This window comes from Ictalurus furcatus, chromosome 4 (genome assembly GCF_023375685.1).
Source record: "Ictalurus furcatus strain D&B chromosome 4, Billie_1.0, whole genome shotgun sequence".
In the NCBI taxonomy this organism is placed as follows: Eukaryota; Metazoa; Chordata; class Actinopteri; order Siluriformes; family Ictaluridae; genus Ictalurus; species Ictalurus furcatus.
In genome coordinates, this window is record NC_071258.1 from 33,403,433 (window position 1) to 33,423,702 (window position 20,270).

The 20,270-nt window shown below is 43.4% G+C and overlaps 1 protein-coding gene across 2 annotated transcripts in view; it reads left to right on the forward strand.

Annotated features, from left to right (window-relative positions):
* kcnab1a (potassium voltage-gated channel subfamily A regulatory beta subunit 1a) overlaps positions 1-19,155 on the forward strand; it is a 98,121-nt gene extending 78,966 nt beyond the window's left edge. For both annotated transcript variants that reach the window (XM_053623694.1, XM_053623696.1), the window contains exons 6-14: positions 129-173; positions 3,914-3,957; positions 7,247-7,333; positions 14,430-14,515; positions 15,502-15,622; positions 15,718-15,812; positions 16,714-16,834; positions 18,261-18,349; positions 18,962-19,155. In XM_053623694.1, coding sequence (XP_053479669.1) covers positions 129-173; positions 3,914-3,957; positions 7,247-7,333; positions 14,430-14,515; positions 15,502-15,622; positions 15,718-15,812; positions 16,714-16,834; positions 18,261-18,349; positions 18,962-19,051 — 778 coding nt within the window. In that variant the 3' untranslated portion in view covers positions 19,052-19,155. The remainder of the gene's footprint in view (positions 1-128; positions 174-3,913; positions 3,958-7,246; positions 7,334-14,429; positions 14,516-15,501; positions 15,623-15,717; positions 15,813-16,713; positions 16,835-18,260; positions 18,350-18,961) is intronic.
* The last annotated feature ends 1,115 nt before the right edge of the window (positions 19,156-20,270 follow it).

Below are 20,270 nucleotides of genomic sequence, written 5' to 3' on the forward strand. Positions count from 1 at the left end.
CTGCAGCGCAATAGCACCACCACGCTACAATATTTAGCATCCTGAATCCATTACAGAAACTCTCATTTCAGTCAACTCTCATGCTGAAACGTCTCTGTCTCTCTCTTCTTTTTTTTTTTTACCTCCAGGAGATCCAGTCTAGTGATCACGACTAAGCTCTACTGGGGAGGAAAGTAAGTGAACCCCACAATGACCTCACTTCCTGTAAATCTCAAACCTGTTAAAGACTGAAGTGAAACAGGTCTGTTCTACCTCCACCAGTGCTGATCCCGTCCTGGACCACACTGGAACGTTTACACAGACATCACACATGCTGAAAATGTCACAGATCCCAGACGTATCATTATACAGTTATCACACCACTCACGTTACAAGATGTACGCGGATTACGCTCCTGAATCACGTACGGATTTCTCATGAAGAAAAACTAAAGATTCCGATTAAAGCCAACATGGCCGACTTTCGAGCTCGCGGTCAAAATAGCGTTTTCACACCAGTTTATCGTGGTTGATATTTACTTTTAGACATCGGGAACTCCGCGGTCACGATCGAGGAGATTAGACGGATTGAGATCGGATTTAACGCACGGGAAAATAAACCTCGAGATCGTCCCATTTATGCTCTAGCGTGAGCCAGGAATTATGTGAGAATGTAGGGTTAAACTCCGTCTTAATTATTCTTTTCTAATGACATTAGCCTGTAATTAATTCCTTAATTATATTGTCTTTAGGGTCTAATTGGGAACGGTCATAACAGTGACACAACTGCCTCAGGGGTACGTTTACATTTAAGCGTTCAGCTGCCAGGCGCTTCCACAGCGACTTCGTGTGGAAACTCAGTCACGCTTGCCTCGGGGCACTGAAAGTGTTTAATAATGCGCAATAGTGTAGAAATTTTACACTCATTTGCATATTCCGAAAAAACTCTCGGCAAGGAAATGCTATATTAAGTGCTTGTGTTCTCAGGAAATAATGGAAATAAATATTAAACACCCAGCAAAATCCGAGTAAAGAAAAAAAAAAGCTCGAATTTTGATTAAAATCCACATCAAAAAACAACTAGCTGAGAGCTGTTCGGGCGTGGCCTAATATTCTAACGAGCACGCTTCCGACCAATAACTGCAGCCATGTTTAGGTCGAAAATGTACGAAGCGTTCATACGAAGTTCATGCCGAGTGTTGACGCAACATTAATGAACGAAGCGAATGAGAAATCACAAAGCGTTCGGCATTACCGAAAGGTCCAGAACTGTGTTTTACGTTTTGTTTTATTTCATTGCAGTTCATAAATAAAAAAGAGTTCGGCCAAGGAGCAGCCTGGAGACCTCGCGGTCTCCAGAAGTCAGAAATGAGATAGTGAGCTGAGAGAGAAGCTCGGCCCATCACTGAGAAGTGTCAACACTACGGCTGTGAGAGTTAGGCTTGGGGGGTATTGTTGTTATTGTTTGGAGATGATGCAGAGGCTGAGGTCTTCATGGATGGAGAAAACAAAGAGAAGAGTTTGGTGTATGTTTTGCGTGTCAGCAGGAGTCACTCGGTACGTTTACATGGACGACAATAATCCGATATGAACACGATACTCTGATTAAGAAACTAGCATGTAAACAGAGATTATTGATGACCTTAATCCGATTAAAGTCATACTCGAAGTAAACACAGATGGAATTAAGACGTGTGGAGTATTCCTGTTTTAGTCGCATTATGGACGTGCGTTACAGACATGTACACACCTTAATCACACTATTAACGTCGTGTGAGAGTTTTCACCGCATTGTGAGACAGGACACGTACACACACGGCAGCGCTCAACCGTTTTACGGCAAACAAGACAGCACGGCCGCGTCCCAAACCGCGTACTTGCCTGCTATACAGTTGGTGAAATACACGTGTCTCTATATACTATATAGACGGTAAGTACGCGGTTTGGGACGCAGCCCACGGCTTCAAGCAGTCGTCTATTTGCACGTACAGCACGACAAATAATTAACCGCACTTGATGCTTTCGTAAAATTAAAAATAAAAACACCCAAAACTGTATACGGTTCCATAACGAAGACCAACTGTACGCCGATACGTGAAATTCTGGAGGGAACGTCGGACGGCGTGGCGTGGGGACGTAATGACGTGTGCCGTTAATCGATCTATGTTCTATAACATGTAATACAGGAACGTGAAAGGAGTATTCTAAAAGCGACTCATGTAAACACCTTAATCAGAATATCGCCTTATTCAGAATAAGGTCAATGATTACATTACTGCTGTCCATGTAAACGTCGTCAGTGACAAGGAGTAGAGTTGTTACGGTTTGTTTTGGACAGATTAAATTGGATACGCTACGTGCAGAAGTTTCTGAATAAATATTTTACCTAAATTTTCTCCACAGGCTTGAGTGTTTTTAATTCTGTGATACTGTGAACCCGTGATATTTTTGAAATCCTTGAAGATCTGTGATTTTCTTTTATTTTATTACAGGGGTAGGGGTCCAAGCACCTCAGACCTACTTAACGTGTTCTATCGGTGGACATCTCAGGAACTGAGTACGCTATCGTTCTAAAATATATATATAATTAACGTTCATGGAATAAAACCGGACGGTTTTCAGTGGGACGGGAGCTCTGATTTTATGTCCTCATATTCGCCGTGATCTTGATTCATTAGACTTGATTCTTGTTTGGGGTTGAAATCACAGTAATGATGCAGACCTTAGGATCTCTGCAGCTCCTCAGCGATGACTCACTCAATGCAGAATAAATATTACACAGCCTCTCATAGACTCTAGAGCATACTGTACAGTAACTCTGGCCATTTATAGTGAAGTACGCCAAACAGGGCTATATGCGACTGTATATGTTTTACGGCCATGTATGTAGAACCTAAACAAGTTCTATAAACGAGGAGGTCTATAAACGTGGCCTCATTTAGAAAGGTTCGGTCAAATCTGTTCTTACGTTCCATGGATTCCACGTTCCAAGTCGACACTAAAAATGTTCTTACGTGAACGCAAACTACAACGTAAAAGCACCGACCTTCCTCCTTACAAACAAAAATAAAGTAAAAATAAAGGTTCCAATTAGAACCAAAGACGACTTTTGAGCCTGATACCATAGGAGAACCCTTTTAAGTTGCACAAAGAACCGTTTATTTACTGGTGTATGAAAGAATCAATACACCGCCCTGAAGAACCTATAATGAACCATAAAGAACTTCTTTAATCTCCATAGAACCATTGAATCAACTCAAGAACCTTATACAGTTAAAAATGGTTCTTGACAAGAAGAAAGTTCTTTGAAGTATATATGGTGCTCAAAGGAACCATGAAAGAACCTACATTCTTAAGAGTGACACCGTCGCACACGTCTGCGTCTTTGTGAGGACGTTCCATTGCTGTAATGATTCCTGTAGCTAAGCTGTGCTACACCTAACCCTGGGGTTCACCCTAACTTCACCTTTAACCTCGCCAAAAACCATGCCAAAACACACACACACACACACACACACACACACACGCACTGGTGATGATGCAGTCCTCAGGGAATGTCTCAGCTGGGAGCGATGATAAGGTTTAAGCAGAAAGGAATTTTCTATTTCCTGTAGAATTCTCACTCATGAATAGTAATGTGTGTGTGTGTGTGTGTGTGTGTGTGTGTGTGTTGATATGCAGGCATTGTGCAGGGATTTAGTTATAGGAAAGGAATGAATGAGTTTCAGCATGGAGGAGGGAGAGAGGAATTCTCAGAGGGCAGACAGACGAACCTGCAGTAAACAGGTCCATAAATGCAGACAGACAGACAGACAGACAGACAGGGGTACAAAGAAACAGGACATAGGGCGCAGATGTTGAAGCTGAATGAATTTGCTTCAAGCTGATTGTGTGTGTGTGTGTGTGTGTGTGTGTGTGTGTGTGTGTGTTCACAGAGCCGAGACTGAGAGAGGCCTTTCCAGAAAGCATATAATAGAAGGTAACGTATGATATTTGTCTCTCAACACACACACACACACACAAACACACACACAAAATGATAGCCGTTACCCACAATCCTGTGTGTATAAGAGAGCAGAGATGCTGTGGACAGTCAAGCACAGTTCAGTGTGTGTGTGTGTAGGGACTGAGTGTTGGTCTCAGAGCAGCTCTAACTATCACACAGCACATCAGCCACAGAGGGAGAAGATAAATAATGAGTGTGTGTGTTCTCAGCACCGGCCAGCACTTCTGTTCTGTGGTTTGGAGTTCTAAGTGTTGTGTTCTTGCTCTCGCTCTCGCTCTCGCTGTCTCTCTCTCTCTCTCTCTCTCTCTCTCTCCCCGTCCTTTTCTGTCCATCTTGTGCGTGCCAAACGAGCCTCGTTACGTTCGCACCCATGAGCAAAGTTCAAACGTCGGTCTCCTCAGACCTCAGAACACACACACACACGGATAGACTATCCACTCCACACACGCACGCACACACTCCATCTGAAACACACTGAATTGTGCGTGTGCAGGAACAGCGACTCGCTGGCACGTAACCGTGCGATGCATACAAATAGGCTAATGTGTTTGAATCGGATGAGTAATCAGCGCACACACTCACTGAACTGCACATTATCATTTCTCGCAAAAAAAGAAACACGAGCACGTCTTATCCGTTTTGCGTATTCCTTCCGTTAAGTTGTGTACTCTCATCGATTTGTTTAGCCCCCGCAGTGTGATATACTGCAGCCTGGAAATCACTTCAGGAACAGAGTTTGAGTACATTTATACAACTGAAGGGCAGGTATTAAATTTGCCTGTATTAAATTTACCGAGTCTCTACGTTTACTATAGAGGTGAAACCTACAGTATAGGTTTGGACAGGGTCCCAATCCATCGCAGGGCACACTCACATACACATTCACACCCCCATTCGTACACTACGGACACTTTGGACATGCCAATCAGCCTACCGTGCACGTCTTTGGACTGGGGGAGGAAACCGGAGTACCCGGAGGAAATTGCTGTGGGTTATATAAGAAACTCACACCTAAGGATTTTATATACAGTGTCTAGAAACCAACGTCATGGGTGTTACCCAGTTCCAATTGAAGACACCCTGTTAGCAAGAGATTAGCCCTGTTAGCACCCTGTTAGCAAGCCACTTTGCAGTGATGTATGGGCTAAGATTAGCTTGGGTGTTCGTTACTATTCGTACGTATTTTCTTTGCAAGTGTCGGGCTTTGCACGGACTGTCAAGTCCCGCTCTTGTGATTGTAGCGAACGAGCCGTTAACACCGGAGCAGTGTTAAATAGAGTGCAGAAGTGTTTGTGCAAAGAGCTCATTCACGATGATGTAATACGATTATTGTTAAACCGTAATAACCATATATGTGCCATACTATAGTGTAGTGATTATGATTACTGTAATATAACCAAAAAAAGAGAAAGAAAAGAAAACAAAAAATGGAGATCATCTTTATAAGCGCTGTTCTATCAATCAGTTGAGAAAGTATTTGAAGAGAGAGAGAGAGAGAGAGAGAGAGAGAGAGAGAGGTCTATTACAGTTCTACTCTTCAGGTATATACCGCTGCTGATGGGTCAGTAGTCGAGACGAATGGACACGGGCTACAGGGAGTTCCAGCAGCAGCACACTGTCAGAAATTAGCTTCCGACACACACAGCTGCGGGTTTAAAGCATCTTACACACTGAGAACTGCTGCTTCCTTGGGAAAAGCTCATAAAACCATTCACCCAGGCAATGTGCTAATGTTGCGCATCATTCCCAAACTCCAGGGGCCAGTTAGAGCGCTGCTAACGAGTCCTGCTTTCTCTTATAACATTCTCACTCTTTTCCCAAGAGTTAGTTCACTATGTTTACATATTTACATATTGTATTCCCCAACACAACATTACACCAAACACAGACGTTTCTGAAGAACCGAATGGTTCTGTAACCACTACCACAGTTCCTGGAGGAGATTGTTGATTGGCCATTTGGTGTAGTTTGTGTTTGACTAATTAGCAAAGCTTAAACTAAGTTTGAAAAGTTAGCTGCAGTTTGAAAATTCCTCCAAAGACACGTGACGGTTCCAGCTTTTTAAAGGAGGGAAACCTTTTTCTCAAATGGAAGCCCTCTGTTCTTGGATTAACCTGGAGGAACTTAAAGTTCCATCTAACCATTTTGCTGTAATCTTGACTTTCCACCAGACATCACAGCTCCGAACCCACATCTATCTGTATCCCGGGTGTGTGTGTGTGTGTGTGTGTGTGTGTGTGTGTGTGTGTGTGTGTCCGACCGATCACATAACTCTATCTGTGAAAATTTTACTTTGGTAGAAACACACCAAAAATGACCGAGTTCCTTAAAAAAAAAATAGTTCCTGTGTTCCCGAACAAGTTCATACATTTCTGAAACATTTCCTTTGAGGGAGACACACCAGAAGTTTCTAATAAAAGATTCCTGCTTCCTTAAATAACTTCCTAACCCCGAAATGGTTCCTTTGAATGGAAACACTGAAAAACGTCTTGATTTTCCAAAACAGAAAGTTCCATAGTTCCTGAAAAGATTCCTTTGGTGGAACACACCAAAAGTATCTGAAAACCATTCCTTGGTTCTTGAACGAGTTTATTTGGGGTCCTGAAAAAATTCCTTTCATGGAAACATGTCAAAGGTGTCTGAGTTTCTAACACAAAAAAAAAGGTTCCTGGGTTCCTGGAACATTTCTGAATAGGTTTCTTTGTTGGAAATACACCAAAAGTTTCTGAGTTTATAAATAACATTCCTCAGTTACTGAAAAAAAAGTTCTTTAATTTCTAAAAAAATAAATAAATAAATAAATAAATAAAATGTGGTCTTCGGCAACTTCCTGGATTCCTAAAAAGGTTACTTTAGTGGAGCAGACCAAAAGTTCTGGTTCCTGAGTTTCTGAAAAGGCTGCTCTGGTGGAAATATATCAAAGAGTCTAGAATTCTAAAAATGCTCCTGGATTCCTGAACAAGTTCATGAGTTTCTGAAAAGGTCCTAGGTTCCTGAACTAATTCGTGGGTTTCCTAAAAGGTTCCCAAGGAGGAAATACACCAGTAGTTTAGTTCATGAGGCTGTACATGAAGGAACTATTATGTTCTTGAAGAAGTTCCTGGGTTCCAGAAAAAGTTGGAGACATTTAGCTTGTCACACTCCTCTGAACAAACTCCAAGACAGCACTTGGAAAGGCTAACTGCCTCTAACCCTGTATTAATACTCAGTATTAGCAACGATAGCATTTCCGCTGATTCACTCAGTCGACTTTTCTTTCCAGGTCTCAAAGGCTCCCTACAGAGGATGCAGCTGGAATACGTGGACGTAGTCTTCGCCAACCGTCCTGACAGCAACACTCCGATGGAGGGTGAGGACAACGAGTTAACTGGATTTTAGCTGAACTCTATACAGTTGTTGTTCTTCTACCGAAGAACCTATTTGAAAGGGTCGAACGAGGTCCACATCAGTCTGATTTCTAAGCGCTCGGATGATGGTGTCATGGTAACGTGGCCTGACGGTGGAGTGCAGTCCCCGGGGTCCAGGCACTTAAACGGCTCGACCTTTCACTCACACTCTCATGCTGGTTCTCACAAAGTGCTCCACTGCTTTATAACCCCATTACTCGAACCGCTGAGCCACAGAGAACAGCAAACTCACCAACCGTGCATGTGGCACAAGCTGGATGCTGGAAAGATGTGAAAGAGAGTGTGTAAGTCAGGAGAGAAAGAGAGAGAGAGAGAGAGAGAGAGAGAGAGAGAGAGAGAAAGTGTATATGTGTATGTAAGAGGAGCTGGAGAAATGGAAAGTGACAGATCAGTTTGGGTTGGTGCTGTAACCAGATCTGTTCTGAGAGACGGCTAACTCACGTTGGCCTTCAGAGTGCTTCACGAAATGAACCGTCGTAGATAGCATGCCACTCAGTCCCGCCGTCTCACTCCTTCACCCTCCATCGGTCTTTTTTGTTGCTTGCAGCATTTTATGCACTTTACCGAGTACCTTTTATTCTTCCTTTCCATATCGTTTCTATTCAATCTCACAGACTGCTGCGTTGCACGGAGAGTGGAGAGCAGCTCTTTTGGCACAGCATTATAGTTTTTCCCGGGATCTAAGGTTTCAGGCTGAAATTTCGCGTTCTGAAAAGGGACAAGCTTCTCAATACCAAGCTTTACAGGCCAAACACATGCCGAGAAAGACGCTTGACGGTGATGGACCACCTCGTGCGGCATTTCTTCCCATCTCTTTAAGCTCTTGTGTTGCTTTTATGCTCTTTCATAAAATGCTTTTATTCCCCCAAACCAAAACCAACACCAAAACCAACGTGTGCACGCTGCAGCAAATGAGTTCCAAAGTGCCGAGCTGCCTTTTAACACCGTAGCACATCATCACTCAAACACGCGTGGAGCAACAAAACGGATCCAGGTGGGACTACGTGAGACTACGGTTTTCATATCATGTCTCACTATAGTATGGTAATATTAAATAAAACAATGATTTCAGTCCACTTCTGTTGATGTTTCCAAGGTTCTGGATCTGTACACATAAGATCCAGTAAGCAGATTTGTGAGACTCCAGTCAAATTGAATCGCAAGAATAAGAAGAACTCGTTTCCATGATGTAACTATGTTGAATTCGCTATTTTTGATTGCTTAATTCAATTCAGTTTTATTCGTGTAGCGCTTTTAACACTGGACGTTGTCTCAAAGCGGCTTTACAGAAACATATAAACACAGGGTAGAGATTTTAAGCGTGTGAGTTTATCCCTATTGGGCGAGCCGGTGGTGATGGTGGTGAGGAAAAACTCCCTGAGATGATATGAGGAAGAAATCTTGAGAGGAACCGGACTCAGAAGGGAACCCGTCCTCATCCGGGTAACGACGGATAGTGTGAACGTAAAAGAAAGTTCATTATGGTTTTATATGAAGTCTGTTTGTTGAACTAGTCCACTGTTCACTAAAGGAGACCCGAGTGTAAAACTGCATGTGGTAATTGCAGTCCCAAGGCCATCGCAGCAACCGTCGTCCCAGCAACCACGTCCATGTGGAACTGAGGTCCAAAACCATTTCCATGGTACTTCAAGCGGTACCATCCTCAGTAATCTCCAGGCTGTAGCCTCCAGTCGATGAGAGCTCCATCCAGAGGTAGGGCATCAGGATGGGTCAGGCAGGTCCGGAGAGAAGAAGGGTCAGGATCACCGGCATCTCCGTAACATCATGTGTGGCTCGACAGAAGGAGAGAGGGAGAGGGATGATTCATTTTCTATATCAGCAGTGCAGCTGCAAATCACAGGTTTACTGTATATCAATCCCGCTCGTTCTACGTAATACATTGTCGTTTCCATAGTAACAGCTCATTCACAGCATTTTTCTACGATCTTATCATTTGCATTTTTAAGCCTTGATCTCTGTTATTTCCACAAATAAATGTGTCTTATTCATCAGGATCATTTTGAAAAGGTACAATGTCTGGTACAGGGGAGTTTGAGGAAAAAAAAAAAAAAAAAAACGTTGAGGTCTCTTCTCCTACCATGTCCTCTGATCTTATTCCTTCTCCTCCTTATCCTTCCCTTATCACACAGTGTCCTCACTAAAGAAGGCGATATTAACATCTAACCATCTAATGCTGAGTCACTGGAGTCAGCTCCTGCATCTTAATCAGGCTAAGACACGCACCGTTGCAGCTTGATCGAAATTCAACCTTTCCGGGCTGCATTAGCTACGTATGTATTTTCGCCGAAATATAACTGCTGACTGCAGTGTCCCCTTAAGCTCAACCTTAAACTTTATCAAAATTATTTCCTATTAAATCCTTTCAGGGGAATTATTTTTATTCAAGAGTGCACTTCCTGGTGAAAGAAGGAACATCCACGCTGCGGTTTTTCAGCAAGTTTGCTGAACGTCCCATTAGAACAGTTAATGGCATGTGAGTGTTATTGCATCATAACATGAAATAGCCAATCGTGTTGAAGTATGCAAATACAGTATCGCATGTGAGTGTTATTGCATCATAACATGAAACAGCCAATCGTGTTGAAGTATGCAAATACAGAATCGGCATGTGAGTGTTATTGCATCATAACACGAAACAGCCAATCATGTTCAAGTATGCGAATTCAGAATCGGCAACACCGGGAACCAGGATTGTTTAATAGTTGACGATTTTAGTTTTTCATGGAGGTTCTGATGAATCCTACATGAAGAGTCTAGACAGAGCCTAGGTGTAAGCTCTCTAGTTCAGCCGTCAGAGCACCGATAAGGGAGTTGGGCATTTTATGGGCTTTTTCAATCGTAGAATCTTTCCAGTGCACTTGAACGTTCGCTCCCTTAAAAAATCCCACAATGCACTGCGAAAACCAGGACGCATCGATGCTCACTAGGTTCCGTTACTGTAAATGACGTCATGTTTTCTGAAGCCTCTCGGCTCGGGAAAAAAAAAACGGCCGAGGAAAACAAACTCTCAGAGCTTAACGGGTCTGATTGAGCTAACAAACGTATATGACGTATAACGTCAGAAAGATATCAACAACCTGCCTGTTGTCGATAAATGCCAGTGGTGTCGTTTTATAACGCGAGTACGTAGTCATGTCGTCCCAATGTGTAGTGAGCACCAGGGTCACCAAATTCGGGAGCTGATTGAGATGTACTCATACTCTTGGGGGGGGGGGGGGGGACTGATTATTTCCTTATTCGCTAGAACCCATTTAGAAGGCTAAGAAAAGTTAACGGTCAAAAGGGTTTTTTTCTTTTCTAAAATCTCCATAGCAGTGCACGTAAGGTTCTATGTAGAACCCTACAGGAAATAATAGCCCCTACCCTCTCCTAGGATTGTAAAGCAGGTAAGCCTATAGACTGACTCGTACACATCGATACGATTAATATGAGTAAAATATAAACATGTGATGAATAAACTGTCTAATAAGAGTGAAATTTGGGTCTTTTCTGATTAGATTAGTTCTAGATTTACCCAATAAACATTTCTCACTTCACGAAACGTTTAAAACAACAAGTCTGTCGCACTCAATATGTAGCCGGTGAAAGAGCAAAACCTCCGTCCTTGTCTTTTTAGCTAGCACGCTAACCGGTTAGCTCATTACCAGTGGCTGTTTAGCGCTTTATTTTGTTCCTGAAGTGTGACGTGTGTTCGTGAAATGCCGACCTTAACACTAACACTCCGGTATACTCCAGCTGTGTTCGCTTTACAGGATCAGAACACTGTACAACGATCACAGTCGTAAGCTAATCAGCTAGCTAACCTCAGCTAGCCTCGTCGAAAGGGAAAGGCTCCGGCCGCAGCGTCTACAGCTCCGTATTTAATCCGCGCTGGACATTTTTGGGCCGTATTACTTTCAGGCATGATGACAGGGTGTATTAGAGCTGGTGTGTTATGATGTGCGCATTGAAAACTTCCTACCAGTCTGAACCTGACAGCTCTGACGGTGAGATACTGCGAATGACTATTAATTTCAGGGTGACTCACAGCACTGCCTGTCATGTTACTCAGAAAACACGCAGCACACGGCACCTCAGAAAGCATCAGCGTGTCCTTCCTGGCGTTATCGAAACCTCTGTTTACATACGAGCCTCTGAATCATTTCGCAGGTCTCGTCCGGATATCTGATACGCTTTTGTTTGCGTCGATCCTATTGAATCGCTGTTAATTGTCTCGTGTAAAGGTTTTGTGTGTACACGGGGCTTTTCTATATATACAGAAGGAATATACACAGGATGACTAATATCTCTAATATGCTCCGAGTGTCGACTTGTGCAGGTTCTCGGCGTAAAGCTGATTAAGTGCCGATCGTTGCGTTGCGTTGTTCATCGTGATTAGAGGTTATTAGCGAGATGAGGTCTTTGCAATTACTAATCCCATTTCAGAAAGCCAGATTGCTTTTTAAAGCTCGTTAGGATCTCTTCTGTATCTAATTATTGCTTATTATTTTCCGTTTATTTTTCTTTTCTTTATCCATCTATTATTTCTTCTGCTCATAATCACTCATCTGACAGATGGTCTTATCCAGTGTGATAGAATCTGAACGGATGAACAACGAGTTTTTGCCACGTTTGTAGGAAAGAAGCAAAGCGTCATGTCACTTCCTCCCTTCTCCAGCATTTCTCTTTCTCCGCCTTTCTCTTTTCTCCGCACCTATTTTGCTTTCTTCAGACATTCCCTTCCATGTAACGTGTCATCGAGCAGTTTGTGAATGTAAAAAGCCTCCGACGAACGGAGTCATCGACTCCCAAAAGAAGGAATCGATTCTGAACAGCTGAATCGAGTCGTTAGTGATTCCAGACTTTACTTCGTGTACTAACCTACGTAGGTCCGTAATAAAATAAAAAAAACCCCGCCTCTGGCCTTCATCGGCTGCTGACCCGCCCTCAAACGCTACAGCTGAGGACGCGTCCTGAAAGAGTTAGGTTCGCGTCTAGAAGACGTTGTGTTCCGCGCTGCAAAAATCCCAAAGGATGAGGATGTAAAGCATCGGTGGTTAGAGTTCATTTTTAAAACGAGACCACAGCGGTTCTGTGAAGCTGAAGTCAACGTGGGATTCGCGAAACGATTATTCGTTAAAGACGGGGCCGTACCCACTTTATTTGGCCTCTGGATCACGTCCTGTAAGTATGATTAATTATTTATTTCTACCGAGAGTTCCAAATGTGTGATTTTGTGTTGTATACGTGTACAGCCAGTGCACAGCTGTTAGCCTGTTAGCGGTTAGCCTCTGCTAACCGGCTAACTCACGTTATTGTCGAACTACATATAAACGTACCGCTGAGAAACGTCCCGTTCGGGTCGATCTTCCGATGTATCGCTATCGGACTCGGGCTCAAATTGGTAAGGTAAATTATTACGGATATGGTAAACTCGGATATACCAGTAGGCGTGTCCTTTCCGACACACGCGGCAAGCGGTAGACCAATCACAACAGACTGGGACGTCTGACCAATCAGAGCAGAGTTCGTTTCTGACAGTGGGGGGGAAAAGATAACGCTGCAATGTAAATTATGAGCAAATTAAAGTGTGTTTTGTCCTCGGGTGCATGTTAACCTATAGTATGAGACCTTCAAAACAAAATTAGACACGTTTCAAAACCATAATAGGTGCGCTTTAATTTGTTTTTATGAATGTCTTTCTGGTGTGCGCAGACAGGAAGCAGTGCAGTGCTTTTGTGCTGTATTGAAAGTCCAAGAGCTGAGGCGCTGTCTCTACATCTTGAGTGTGTGTGTGTGTGTGTGTGGGAGGGGGGGTATGAGATGCATATTAAAGAGAAGAGAAAAGGTAAATGAATCACATGTAAATGAATCACATGTAAATGAATCACATGAAAATGAATCACATGAAAATGAATCATATGAAAATGAATAAATAAATTAAATTAATTAATAATAAAAAATAAATAAATAAATAAATAAAAGCCTCCCATAGAGCTCATCCTGCAGTCCCTACTGATCTGTTGGACTCCACATTGCCTGCCCACACACACACACACACACACACACTCCTTTACCTGCTTCCTTCAGTACGGTTCCCTAAAGTTAAAACATAAACCCTAACAGTCGTATGAATATGTATGTGAATAATATGTTTAAAGCAATACTGAGTCTGCAGTGCGGCGTTTCTCCGACAGCTACAGGTTCGGGTCCGGGTTCGGCTCTCAGAATCCGTTTTTACTCGCTGAGAGTGAGTTAACTCTACGCAGTGAGGATTTATTCCTGAAACTGTTCTCATCAGTATCCAGACCTCTGAGTTACGCATGGGGGCAGGGGGGCGGAGCTTGAGTAAAACAGAGGCGTGTCTCAGCTACACACGAATCGGACCTTGAACTTAAGCCCACGTTTCTTGCACGATAAGACCTCGAGTGAGTCTGATAGTTTGACGTGACCCGATATTTTTTGTAAACAGCTCAGAAAATATAGTATTAAGGCCATTTGAGGCATTTTTACAGTTAAGATTCTGAACAGTACTTAAAGTGAGCTGTATGTGTAGCGGATGTGTGCTCGGTCAGCTTATCCTTCATTCCGTGGGCATGCTTCCTTTCATTCTTTCGAGTGCAACAGGTGCATCTAAATCGATGAAATAGATTAGATCCACGGTAGCGCACAGTAGGATTTTATGACTTTGTCGTAATATGTACATTATGTAGTCGAGAACAGATATGGGGAGAATAAATCAATAATACGATACAAAAGAACGGTATGCGCTGGATCAAGTGCTATTTCATACGCAAGCTTGGAATGACGAGGGAGCGAAGAAGCCGTTCTGTAGCTAAAATCGGTGTGTGGTCTGAGGCTTTTTCTTCTGCCGATCTTTCTTGCACTTTTACACTCGTACTTAAAGTACATCGAAGAGCTTGGACCGTCGAGTAAAGTATCGACACCTCGGATTGTTTCGTAAAGCCATAACGTTAAAGGAATTCTATCAAACGTACGTTTTTTTTTTTCTTCTTCTTCTTCTTCTTCTCTCGGTAGAGATCGTGAGGGCGATGACGCACGTGATCAACCAGGGGATGGCTATGTACTGGGGGACGTCGCGATGGACAGCCATGGAGATTATGGTAAGCATCTTTCAGTCAACCTCCATGCACTTTTATTCACTTTTATTCCTTTTTATTTATTTATTTATTTGAAATTCAAGGCTTCTCGGTATATTCGGTGCAGTTCTATACACTATCTAGGATTAGAGAACCTGAGCGATCCCGTTCGTTTTAGAATCCAGTTGAAAACTCGCTTGCTCCAAGCTCGTGTTTACAACTCTGGACATTTTCCATTTACACCCCTCTTAGACCTAGCTTACCACTAGCTATTAGATACCATTTTAGAATTCAGATCCGGTCTTAAAGCTCACCTGTACATGCTGGCATTTGATCCATAAATCTTACGTACAGCACTTACTCAGAAATCCGACTCGAACCTCCAGCTACGTGGTCAGAGGTTTGTCGTCGACTTGCCTGGGAGGAAGAGAGGAGGAGGACAATTTGTTGCGCCGTCTTCCGAAAAGAACGTTTGAAAAAAAAAAACAACCCCTGATTTGATGTGCGGAATGAGGGGGCACGGAGACGGCCCTGGTGTTATCGTGTTTTTAGCAACACTCCTTTTGTTATCTGGACGCGCGTTAATACTGTGCGTGCTAATGACAGATCTACGGCATGTCTCGCTGTCAGGGGGAGCTGGTTGAGAGGAGAGTACTGTAATTTAGCCCGCGTCATTAATTCACGGGTTAATAAATGGCGGGATCAGTGGGGCCGTTCGGTGCGGCCGGCGCAGTCTGGCGAGGCAGATGCGGTAATGACATGTAATTTGTGCTACAGCGATCAGCCAGGCTTTTTTAGCGTCACATCAAATAGCGTCCCTCCTACACGAGCACACACCCCTGCATCAGATCCCAGCAGGCGATGCATCAATGATACACTTGCAGGAGTGCGTGTATATATCTGGAAAGCAATTAGCAGCCACCAGCTGGATGGAACATTTGCACATTAAAAGAGAGAAAAGATCGACTATTAATGCTGTAATTTCTCTCTCTCGCTCGCTCTCGGGACAGGAAGCGTACTCTGTGGCGAGGCAGTTTAACCTGATCCCCCCGGTGTGTGAACAGGCCGAGTATCACCTCTTTCAGAGGGAGAAAGTGGAGGTGCAGCTGCCTGAGCTCTACCACAAGATAGGCAGGTGTCCATCATTCATCTCCTCTTTCCTTTCCCCCCGTTTATTCTCCATCTGTCTGGAGCTGGAAATTCATCCGGTCTTCTGTCTTCTGTAGGTGTAGGAGCCATGACGTGGTCCCCTCTTGCCTGTGGAATCATCAGCGGAAAGTATGAAAATGGCATCCCAGAATCCTCTAGGGCATCGATGAAGGTACACAAAAGAAATGAAACGAGCACTGAAATACGGCTGCGTTCACGCCGTGTGGGAAATACCGTAACTGCTAGATGAGAACCAGGACGTTCCGCTCGGAACTGGTCACGTCCTCCGTGTGAATCCGTGTGTGCAAAATTACATTACACTGTAGTGTATGTCTTTCGTTTAGGTTCGGATTAATCTCGCATTATTAAGACTTTAATAATAGTCAATTATACGGATTGTAGCACAAAAATATTACGAGATAACTACTTAAATACGTTTTACTGCTGAAGTCGGGGGTTCAAGCCCCAGCGCTGCCAGGCTCGGGGTTACTGATCAGAAGGTCGGGGGTTCAGGCCCCAGCACTGCCAAGCTTCCACTATTGGGCCCTTGAGCAAGGCCCTTAGGGGCGCCATATCATGGCTGACCCTGCGCTCTGACCCCGACCTCCTAGCATGCTGGGCTATGCGAAGAAAAAAAGAATTTCACTGTGCTGTAATGTACACGTGATTAATAAAGACTCATTAGCATTATCGTTATCGTTACAAGTACGAGCTCTCCGAAAATTCCTAGTCTACAAGTTGTGATTACAAGTTCTACGAGGAATCTCGCGAACGGCGTAATTACGACATGGCTTGAACGCAGCTTATGTAAGGAATAAAACACTACTCCTGTAACACGGATCCTGATATGTTCGCCAAAGCCAGTGCTATCAACTCTTTATTAATTAAAGAACGCATCATATTTGTTTAGTTCATTTAGTAATAACATATAATGTTAGTTAGTTCCGGTTCTCATTCACGTTCTAAACAGAGCTGCTCGATCACAAGCTTTTTTTTTTTTCCTCCCTTTTTTAAAGATTTTTTTTAACAAGTCTGTCTTTCTCACACACATCTCGCTTATTTCTCGGTTTCAGTCGTACCAGTGGCTGAAGGAGAAGATCATGAGTGAGGATGGGAGGAAGCAGCAGGCTAAGCTGAAGGAGTTGGCTCATATAGCTGAGAAGCTCGGCTGCACTCTGCCACAGCTGGCTGTGGGTGAGAGTCGCTCTGTCATCCTGTCCTACTTCGTATCAAACCTGATCACAACGTACCTCGTTCTCACGTCAAACAAACAAAAAACAACAACAGGATATTACGAAAATGGATAAGATCCTGAAAATATTAGTGAGGGCTTTTAATCCACCAATTAGTCTGGGAGCCCCGTTAATTCTGACTTTATATCATGCAATATAAAGATTTTTTTTTCCCCCTCACAATTTAGACGTCTACTCGACATTTATTGAGTTACAAAGAACGCACAGACAAAGTGTCAATCATTCTCTATAAAGAGGCTATGTGAAGTAAGAACAACACTCATCGGCTAGTCAAGACGAGGAAATCCAGACGCTAACGTGCGCTCGCTGCCTGAAGTTAGTCATATTTCAGGCACTGCGTCAAAACTGCGAGAGAAAAAAAGTCAGAATTGTGAGATTTAAATTCGTAATTGCGGTTTTTTTCTTTCAAAAAAAAAAAGAGTCAAAATCGCGTGATATGTTCTCGCAATTGCGAGAGAAAAAAATCGGAATTGTGGGACGTGGTCTCAAAATTGCGAGATTTGAACTCGCAATCGTTGAAAACTTTTCCTTCGTGGTGGAAACGGGCTTCCGTAAATTAGGGGTGGATTGCAATGACCAAAAAAAATAAATAAATAAACATATCATGATACTTGAAGACATATCTGTACATTACACACTACATGTCAAACTGAGAGTAAAACAGTAGTTCCCCTTTGGAAAGCTAGAACCCGAAACCATCCGAAGAACCCACGAGGAACCATTTCATTTCTCTGTGGGTAATAGCTGTCCTGCATATAAGTAAAGACGTTCCTGAAAGAACATTTCCTAGTGTCCCATCTCCATGTCTCTGCTTTAACCAACTGGCAGATTTGCAACTAAGAGCAGACAGACGGACTAAGGATTTAGGAAACATCGTTTTGCCCAGTCTTGCATTTTTAGCTCTATTGCAGCCCCTAGTGTTCACTCCCAGAACAGCAGGCGTAAGTGTAGGGCTCAGTACTCAAGAAGATACGGAAGTCCATCCATCCATCCATCTTCTATACCACTTATCCTACAGGTTCGCGGGGAACCTGGAGCTTATTCCAGGGAGCATGGGGAACAACCTGGACGGGGTTCCAATACATCGCAGGACACATTCAGACACCCATTCATACACAACGGACATTTTAGACACGCCAATCAGTCTACCGTGTATGTCTTTGGACTGGGGGAGGAAACCGGAGTACCCGGAGGAAACCCCTCCAGCACAGGGAGAACATGCTAACTCCGCCCACACAGGGCAGCGGCGGGAATCGAACCCCCGACCCTGGAGGCGTGAGGCGAACGTGCTAACCACCATGCGCCAAGATACGGCAGTCATCTCATAACTCACAAAATGTGTGTGTGTGTTTGTTTTGTCCATTCAGCCTGGTGCCTGAGGAACGAAGGAGTGAGTTCGGTTCTCCTAGGAACCTCCAACCCAGAACAGCTAACAGAAAACCTGGGAGCCATTCAGGTCAGTACACAAACACACATTCATGACTGTATCTACGTCATCTATACTCCACGATAGATTCCCAACCAGACCTTTCCATATAAAAATACCTACTCGATAAATGTTCCTTCAGATAAACAAATTACTGTGTAATATTTGAATCGTTGCTCTTTAAGTGTTGTTGAAATGGTGATGTTTTGTATCAGGAGATATCTATCTCCGACATCTTCAGGACAGAGGAGTTCGCGCTTGGTGGTTTCTCAGTAACATGACAAGCTGGATTTTGTTTTTTGTTTTTTTTTATCATTAACTGCAAGAGAGAGAGAAACGACTCTTTATAGCTGCTATAAAGTAAGCGAGAACAGGAACTAACTAGCTTCACGGACATCCCACGGCATTAAATGTAACCACAAATGGATAAAAAAAAAAAAAAAAGCATGACATTGTTTAATCGATAAAAAAAATTGCAATCGTTGACCAATTGCCGTGGTGTGAGAGGAATAAATAACACAACGTAGTAACGGTAGCTCTGCTTTGTTGTTGTTTATTTTCTCTTCTCGTTTTTACAAACAAATGCATTTAAAAGTTCTAGATCTCGGGTGTCCTAGAAGTATTCTCATGTTCCTCGCTCAGGTTCTACCCAAGATGACGTCCCATGTAGTGACTGAAATCGACCACATACTTGGAAACAGGCCGTACAGTAAGAAGGACTATCGCTCGTAGGGGTTTTGGGTGACATCATCCCGGTGGGTGTGTTTCCTGATCTGAACACCTCTCTCCTCCTGCTCCTCCTCCTCCTCCACCTCCTCTTCCTGGGTTTGCTCTCTGGTAGGAGTCTGGGAGAGAGCCTCAACTCGCCTCGCCTTGCCTCGCTCGTGTCCTTGTTTGTGCATGCCCCCTTCCCCTTACTAACTCGACAGCCACGCGTCACCATGACGACAACCGCCGTCTGACAATCTGAAAAACTACGCACGAAATCACAAACCGTCACGTAGCAAGGGAGCGTGGTGCTCCGAGCTGATGATGCCCTGCTCTGACCTCGGAAGCGTCCCGACCCTGACATGTCCTCTGCTCGGTGAGCTGTGACCCAAGGGACATACCGGAGACCTGCCGATTGTACAGAACGGAGGTGTGGAGCACGTCTCCCCCTGCTGTTCGAGCGGGAGAACTACAGCCTCACTTTCCATAAACTGAAGAGGAACAAGGCGTCCCGTTACACACATCCATACCGCTCTTTGCCTGTTTAGCGAAAGCCTGCATTAGTAATTGCATCTGATTAAAGAAGGCCTGTTTTTGTTTGTTTTTTGCTTTTGAATAGTGTGACACTGATCACATTGCGCTTTTGGCAGAAAACCGAATGGCTTCTGAGCTATATAAAAAAAAAAAAATAATTAAAAAAAAAAAGAGTGCGATAACAAAGTCAGATACACTTAACGGTTGCTAATCAGGACTCCTTAAATTATATTCCAGATATACAGCATTGTAGAATAAACTTTAAATATGTAAATAGTGCATCCTGAACAAGCGGCACACACAGCGAGAGCTTTCACTGCTGTCTTCCTGTGTGTGTTGATTTTTTTTTCATCCGTTTCCGTTTACTCATTAGGACGAAGCTCAACCGGATTCAATAGCTACGTCTACATGCAGACTAATAATCCGTTGTTATAATAATCCGATAACTGGATTCGAATACAAATGTTTATCACATTCCCTTAAGATGTTATTTTGAAATAGAGGGCAGACTAAATGAACTGATATGTACCGGATAACCTTTTCAGTATAGTTCATCCCTGTGTTTTGTTCGCGCATGCGCAGTTGAGTCGTTTGACAAACCGAAGCAACTAAACGCTGTCTTCTGAATAAACACGTTTCGTGTTGCGTATTTAAAAATGATTTTAAAATGATTGGACAGCGTTAAAATAGCACGTTGAGGCGTATTTTT